Raw genomic sequence first — 8,311 nt, forward strand, 5'->3', positions numbered from 1 at the left:
ATTGAATATCCTCCTACTAAAGTACAATTTTCTCCAGATACTTCTACAGGTGCTAAAGATCTTCTTGTTGTTGGAGGATTAAAACCACAATTATTTGAGATTCAAGGAAATAAAATGGTAAATGTTGCTGTATTAGGTGCTTCAAATGATTCATTATCACCATGTACTTCATTAGATTGGAACACTGTCAATAAAGATAGATTAGGAACTTGTTCTTTAGATACTACAGTTACTGTATGGTCAGTTGAAACTCATCAACCAATAAAAAAATTAATTGCACATGATAAAGAAGTTTATGACATTTCATTTGCATCTAATCCTGATTTATTTGGAACAGTTGGAGGAGATGGTTCATTGAGAATGTTTGATTTACGTTCATTAGAACATTCAACTATTTTGTATGAGTCTCAAGGTCTTGTTCCTTTGTTAAGATTAGCTTGGAATCATTTTGATCCTAATTTCATTGCTACATTCTCTTCTGATTCAAATAAGGTTATTGTCATTGATGCAAGAAAACCAGCTGTTCCATACACTGAACTTGCTTTGCATCAAAGTAATGTTAATGCTATTTGTTGGAGTCCACATAGTAGCACTCATATTTGTAGTGCATCAACAGATAGAAAAGCATTAATTTGGGATTTGTATCCTATAGAAACATTAAATGATCCAGTTGCAATCCAATATGAAGCATTATCACCAGTCAATGATATCTCATGGTGTGGAACTAATTCTGATCTCATTTGTATGTCAGTTGGAAATCAAATTCTAGCGGTCCGAATTTAATCATTTTTTTTGTTATATATTTCATTTTAATGGAAACATTAATAGATAAGAACTTTAAAAAGAATCAGATGAACAAAAAAATTAAAAAATACTTTTTTTGTTTAACAATCCAAGAAAGAACTAAAAATTCAGAAAGAATTCAAAAAAAGTTTGAAAGTGATGAATTTGTTTTCATTATTTTATGTGATTTGTTAAAAAAGTTATTAGAATTCAATTAATTTTATTTTAGTGAGTAATAGAAGAGCTTACGCTACGATGGGTAATGGTTTCCAACAAACGAACAATTTTTCACAGTCCCCTTCTTGGCCAGGAACTAATTCAACAATCATTTCAGGTCCTAACGGTCCAACAACAATCAACCCACCACTTACTTCAGTTCCCTATGGCCAACAACAGACTCAGCAAAGAGCAGTAATAAATAACAATGTGGTACTTCCCCCAGTTATTGGGTCTGTTCAACAACAACCACCACATGATCAAACTAAATCTATTCCACAACAACTACCACACGACCAGACATTATTACAACAGAATATTGTTCCAACTCAATACTCCAATCAGCCAGTACAACGACCACAAATTAATCAACCCGCCCCTCAAGAAAAGCCAAGTGTAGACCAAAGCTCTATGCCAGCACCTACTATTATCAGTTCACAACCAACAGCATATAATAATCTCGTTACTCCTCCATCAACACTTCAGCCATTTACTTGTGCTGTTAGTAATAAATCATCACCAAAAAATATTAGGATGAGTGTTTTTACACCAGCTTTTCAAGGTAAAATGATGAAATTACTTGATATTCCGTTGTCGTGTGAAGTTACACCATTTGCTAAAATGTTTGAAGGAGAAAAATTAGAAAGTGTAAAAGTTGAACCAAAGAATATTAAAAGATGTCCAAGATGTGGTGGATATGTCAATCCATTTTGTAATTTTGAGGAAGGGGGAAAAAAGATGAAATGTAATTTATGTGAATACTTATCAGATGTAGACGATAATTATTTCTCACCTCTCAGAGGAGATGGAAAACGAGAAGACACAGAACGTAGAATTGAATTAATGTATGGAACAAATGAGTATGAGTTAGAAGGAAAAGATCCAGTTTATATTAATAAAAGCTGTGGTAAACCAATGAAATTTATTTTCCTTATTGATGTATCAAAAGACTCTTTAACAAGAGTGTTTGATTCTGTTATGAATGTTCTTCAAAATGCTCTTCAAAGTGTCCCAGAACTTGTTAAAACATTAGAATGTGGATTTGTTACTTTTTCTAATTATATTCAATATTGGGTCCTTGGAAGTACTCCACGTATGATTAAAGTTTGTGATATAACTGAACCATTTGTACCATTAGCACCAAAGAATTTCTTTAAACCAATTTCTGAAGTGATTGAAATGATTCCAATGTTAAAACAATATATCATGAAAAATATTACTGAGGGTGTTATTAATGATAATTGTTTAGTTAGTGCTATTGAAAGTGCCGCTCAAATGATTGGAACAACTGGTAAGATCCTTGCATTTACAACATCTCAACCAAATGAAGGAACTGCAGCAATTATCAGAAAAGCAAGTGATATTAGTTCTAATCCACAAACACCAGCTAATCAATATATTAATCAAATGGCAAAGAAATTAAGTTTAAATTGTATTGGAGTAGATTTGTTTGTTCTTACAAATAAATTCAGTGATATTGTAACTATTGGAGAAATTCCACGATATACAGGAGGAGAGTTATTTTATTATCCAAATTATAACATTCAAAACCAAATTAAATTAACTAAAGACGTGTTATCATCTTTTGATACTGATTGTGGGTTTGACGTTGAAGTAAGAGTTAGATCATCTGCTGGTGTATTTATCCAAGATTATTTAGGAGATATAGTGCCATGCAAAGATATGATTGATACTGTAAGAATTGGATATATGAACAGTAAAAAGAGTATTATTGCATTAATGGATTATGATGATGAACTTAATAATTTTGTTGGATTCTTTATTCAAGCAGTAGTTTTATATACAGATATCTTTGGTCAAAAGAAAATTAAAATCTTTAATGGATTTTATAGTACTGCAACAGAATTAGCTGAAGTTTTTAAGAAAGCAGATTCAGATGTTATTCTTAATACTTTAATAAGACAATCTATCAAAGCTGGTAATTTCTCATCAGATACTGGTTTAAATATAGAATTACTTGAAAAAACAATATCAATTCTTACTGCCTATAGAAAACATTGTAGTGCTCATGCTAAATCATCTATTCTTTTACTTCCAGAGGCCTTAAAATTAATACCTATATTTGTTCTTGGTGCAATGAAAACTTCAGCATTTATGCCATTTTTCCAATTAAATTCTATGTCTAGTGGATATGGAATTGATGGAATTATTAGTGATTTGAAATTTGCTTCAATCTATCAAACTACTTCTATTTCTATAGGATCATTACTAAGGCAATACTATTATAATGTCTATGATGTTACTGGCCATTTAAGTGGAATAGTAACTTCTGATAATTTCTCAGACGATTCATTTAAAGTTCGTTTGTCTGAGAAAAATTTTGCTGAAGATAAGGTTTATCTTATGGATACTGGAAAGGATTATAAACTTCTTGTTGGAAAGAATGTTTCTGACGAAATTAAAACTAGTTTATTTGGTCAACCAATTGACTTAATAAATAATAAACAAGACTTCACATCTTTAGTTTATTCAAATGCCTTGTCTCAACCTGATAATTTGTTGACCAAATTGGTTTATTGGCTTGCTGGAATGACTTTCACTCCAATGGTAGTCCTTGAAGTAATTCCATTCAACAAAACGGATTTATCTCCTTTTATGCTTGAAGACAAAACAATGAAAGGCGTTGCATATTTTGATTTGCTTGTGTACTACCACAAAAAAATTCAAAAAAAATTAGCAGATTAACTTCAAGTGATCTATTTTAAAACAATTTTGCTTTACTATTTTTTAAAGAAATCTTAGAAATAGTAAGGTTTAAAAGAAAGAATATAAATGAATAATTTCAAATGATATATTTAAGATATAATGATCTTTGTATTTAAGAAATATTTTAACATCAAACCAATCATTGAAAATAACACTAAGAATGAAAAATGATGAAGGTATAAGAATTACATAAATAAATAATAACAAAATATAAACATTTAAATAAATGATAATTATAATAAACAAATAATGAACTGCGAGAAAATGAGTAGAAGAAATGATAAGAGATGATATAATTAAAAGAAAAAAATAAGAAGAACAATTAATTATTGATTACAGATTGTTAGTTATAACTCTTCTCCATAAAACACAGAAATTCTCTCATTTATTTCTTGTTTCTTTTTTAATGATATTTGCTATTTCATCACATAAAATAAGATTTCTTTATTCAATAAATAATGCATCATGTCTTCATCCAAATAATGGAATTCTCCTTTAATTTCATTTCTATTAACTTGTTTATCAAATAAAATGATATAATCAATATTCTTTACAATAATATACTCTTTCTATTTATTCTAAAACATGTTATTCCGCATTCTTCTATTGTTAATAATAAATACTCATATATTTTATGATCAAGAATACCATCATTGATTGATTTTTGTATAATTATTTCATTGTTTGTATCTATTATATTAAATGCTTTCTTTTTTTCTATCATTTGTAATGAATTTTCCATTGGTATCATGTTGAATAACACAAATTATATCAATAAGATACTCTTCATCAAATGAATATTCTCTTAATGATGTTGATTTAATTACTTCGTATTGTTCAGGTGATATTTTTCCTTTCTTATTAACAACATTTTCTATCATTCTAAATATTATTTCATCTCTCTTTTCTGAAAATTCTGTATTTTCAATTAACTCATCTAAATTAATTCTAGTATTATTAATGAAGTTATCAATGATATTCTCATGTGATGTATTGAAATATTCATTTAATATTGTTTTGAAACTCTCATTCATTTTGATTTGTTGATTAAATTCATATAAAAAATCATCAACTTTTATTTGTGGAAATTGTTTGCTAATCAAATTCCCTCTAAGAATAATTTCTAATTCTTTTGGTTCACTGTTTAATAGAATTTGTGTGAATTTAGTTTTACCTGATGATGATGAAATATCAATATTCATCCAATGTAAAATATCTGGTAATGGAATTCTGAAATATGATAAATGTGTGATGATTGATGGTAATTGAAATACACTATTCTCATGACATTTTTGATATGAAAGAAATTTAGATAAAGTAGGAATATAAGGAATAAATTCAGGATTAACATCAACATCAATGTAATATTCATTGTTAATAATATTTGTTCGTAGAATAACAAATTTATTATTAAATTGATATAATTCATATTTTTGTGTATCAATTTTAATTTGGTTGATTCTTTGAATGAATGAAATATTAATTGTTTTATATTTTGTGTCAATTGAATTAATGAAATGAGTTGATTGTCTCATAGTATTTGTGTTTCTAACATTCATATCTTATAATTTATATTCTTTTCATGTTTTAATGATTTTAATTGAATTGTTAATTCATCATAACATAAGAACAACATAATCATTCAACATAAATTGTGAATAGATATGAATCATCAAATGGAAATATTATTATAATGTTAATTGATGATACATTAGTTGTATTTGGTGGTAAGAAATCATATATTTATAATATCATAACTTCTAATACTATATTATTTGAAAATAAAACAAGAATCAATTGAAAAAGTTAAATGAAAAGAACACCACAAAGAATTAATATTCACACTATCTAAATTATCACTAAAATGTCCAATTCATGTAATTGATTATCAACTTAATATTCATTCTACATTAATAATTTATAATTCTCTTCTTGCTGATCAGATTAATTCAAAATGTACAACATTTCATTTTAATTATATGATTGATTATAAGTCATCAACAATAAATATTTAACATATTAAATTATTAGAGGAATAAGTATTATTTAATTTTAAAATGAAAGAAATCATCATTAAATGATAAATGATAATTTCATAAATGAATAAGTTGTTTAACACTCTTTATTTTGATTTATAATAATGAACATATAATTTAAATATAATGAGCATGATAAATAAATAATGAATAATATTAAATGAAATATGAAATGTTTTTATTAACATTCAAAATAATAAACAATAATTAAATAAGAATAATCAATTCAAATAATTAATTATTTGATTTCTTATTCAAACTACTTTATATTGAATTTATTGTATTCTTATTTGATTGATTGCCACTCAAAACATTTATTTGGTATTCTTTTATTTTTTCTTAACTCTTTTTCACATTCATAATTGAAAAAAAATATATATATATATATATTTCCAAATAATATAATTGATGTGGCATAGTAATTGATGTTAATGAGTACATTCATAAAAACAACTAATTCATATTTTACTAAATGATTTCAATGATTGTAAGCACAGAGACAATTCAATTTCACTCATTGATGTTGGATATTAATTAATGTTAATGTTGTACATTTATCAAAAATTCCATTTTTGAATGATTTAATTGCTGTTATTTGATTAGTAGTTGATAATAATGAACATCAGTCAAAGCACAACCACTCAAGTTCACTAACTTTATATTGAATATTAATTAGTTTTAATGATGTGTATTGACTAAAACAGTATATCCTATTTTACTGATTGTTGTTTGAATAATAATTGATTCTAATGATGAACAATTATCAAAACAAATATCCCATATTTCACTAATTGTTGCAGGTATAGTAATTGATGTTATTGATGTACATCATATAAAATAGTTACTTCTAATTTTACTTACTAATGGTTGAATGATGATGTTAATGATGAACCATTACTAAAACAAACAGTACTAAGTGATTTGACTTCTGTGGTATCGTAATTCAATTTTCAATCTATTGAATAATGTATATTCTATATTTTTTACATATATTTCTTTTCATTTTAAATATGTTGAATAATATACTGTATGTTATTATTTGTTTAAATATTCTTCCATCATTAAATATTTCATCGTCTTTATTATAAATATGAAATGTTTCAATATTAGGATAGAGTTTCTTGGAATTTACTAAATGAAATTGAATTAAAATGAAATAGTTCCATATTTCCTTGAAATCTTTTGGTTCCAATTTCTAAATTAATAAAATCATTAATATAATTAAAATACTTTGATGTTATCATTATTTTATTATTCCTAATTTAATTCTTTCTTTGTTAATCCATACTGTATTTCTTTACATTTTTATTTTATTTTTATATTTTTTATTATTATTATTTAAGATGCCGAAGCATTACAGGAAACACCACAAAAATTATAAAAAAATCAATAACAAAAGAAGGAGAAATCCATACCAACCAAGAAATATAAATGATAGAAGAATGAGTGAAAACAGGTATCATCTGTATGGACAGAAATACATTAATCATCACAACAATCATTACCATAATAATAACTATCACCATAACAATTATCATAATAATTATAATAATAATGGTAAGAATCGTTTCACTCATCACTTCAGTCATTTTCATCATCATAAGTATTTTATCAATAATTCAAATAGAATCAATCAATATTATAATACAAATAAATCACATAATAAAACACAACATAGATATAAACAATACCATAATAAAAGACAACGACAAATAAGAAATAAAAGAAATGATAGAAATACAAAACAAGAATATTTGAAAAGATTATTTGAAGAAGAAATTAAAATACTTACACTACTTGAAGTAGAAGAAATTAAGAACACTAAGATTAAAGAATATAATCAACAATAATGAGAAGATGGTATTTATTTGTAAGAGAAAAAACAAAAATGAATAGAAATGAGTGATTATCAGTATGACACTTGAAGAAGATGATAAACAACTAAATCAAAATGAAATAAATGATAAATACTTAAATAAGAAATATACAATATTGAAAATGATAATGAATTTACTGAGGAGAAGAAGATGCTAATAGAAAATGAGAAGAAGAGGCTTAGTGAAAAAGAAAAGACGAAAATAAAAGAAGAAGAAGAAAAGAACAATGAAAAAGATAAAAAAATAGAGGAATTAAAGAAAAGAAGAGAATATTAAAGAGAAAGAAGAAAAGAAGAAATAAATAAAAGGCCAAACCATTAAAAGTTGTCATTTAATATTATTTCATTAAAGAAGATAAATGAGAATGAGTTGATCATTCAAAAATAAGAGGATAATAGAAAAGTGTTTGAATTCCATGCTGAATCAGAAAGGAAAAGGTCTGAGGTAAACAATTTATCACAACAACTATATTTCTTGAATGTTAAAATTATCTAAATTACAAAATAAAATTACACAAGAATGAAAGATGAAATAAATCACACTATATCTGATTCATCTGAAACACAAATGATGGACGGTCTCACACCTAAAGTAGTAGTTGATGATGAAATATCATTCATAATTAATTTACAACACAAATATATTTACATTGTTGATGTATACATTCGAAAG

General features: G+C 25.7%; 3 protein-coding genes across 3 annotated transcripts, besides 8 other annotated features; 2 read left to right on the forward strand and 1 right to left on the reverse strand.

The window, feature by feature from the left end:
- Positions 1–114: 114 nt before the first annotated feature.
- On the forward strand, positions 115–783 carry EDI_028860 (protein TRANSPARENT TESTA GLABRA, putative; the record flags this gene model as incomplete). The annotated part of the gene is made up of 1 exon (XM_001733620.1): positions 115–783. The coding sequence occupies one exon, from the start codon at positions 115–117 to the stop codon at positions 781–783; it is 669 nt and encodes a 222-aa protein (XP_001733672.1).
- Positions 784–1,038: 255 nt separating this feature from the next.
- EDI_028870 (uncharacterized protein) lies at positions 1,039–3,705 on the forward strand (the record flags this gene model as incomplete). Its single annotated transcript, XM_001733621.1, has 1 exon — positions 1,039–3,705. The coding sequence occupies one exon, from the start codon at positions 1,039–1,041 to the stop codon at positions 3,703–3,705; it is 2,667 nt and encodes an 888-aa protein (XP_001733673.1).
- Positions 3,706–3,906: 201 nt separating this feature from the next.
- Positions 3,907–3,976: a microsatellite.
- Positions 3,977–4,424: 448 nt separating this feature from the next.
- On the reverse strand, positions 4,425–5,285 carry EDI_028880 (uncharacterized protein; the record flags this gene model as incomplete). The annotated part of the gene is made up of 1 exon (XM_001733622.1): positions 4,425–5,285. The coding sequence occupies one exon, from the start codon at positions 5,283–5,285 to the stop codon at positions 4,425–4,427; it is 861 nt and encodes a 286-aa protein (XP_001733674.1).
- Positions 5,127–5,161: a sequence feature (AT_rich).
- Positions 5,286–5,728: 443 nt separating the features above from the next.
- Positions 5,729–5,785: a sequence feature (AT_rich).
- Positions 5,786–5,847: 62 nt separating this feature from the next.
- Positions 5,848–6,006: a sequence feature (AT_rich).
- A 121-nt stretch (positions 6,007–6,127) lies between these two features.
- Positions 6,128–6,169: a sequence feature (AT_rich).
- Positions 6,170–6,961: 792 nt separating this feature from the next.
- Positions 6,962–7,101: a microsatellite.
- Positions 7,000–7,102: a microsatellite.
- Position 7,103: 1 nt separating this feature from the next.
- Positions 7,104–8,255: a repeat region.
- The last annotated feature ends 56 nt before the right edge of the window (positions 8,256–8,311 follow it).

This window comes from Entamoeba dispar, genomic scaffold, assembly GCF_000209125.1.
Source record: "Entamoeba dispar SAW760 scf_1105229457609 genomic scaffold, whole genome shotgun sequence".
NCBI classification, from domain to species: Eukaryota; Evosea; order Mastigamoebida; family Endamoebidae; genus Entamoeba; species Entamoeba dispar.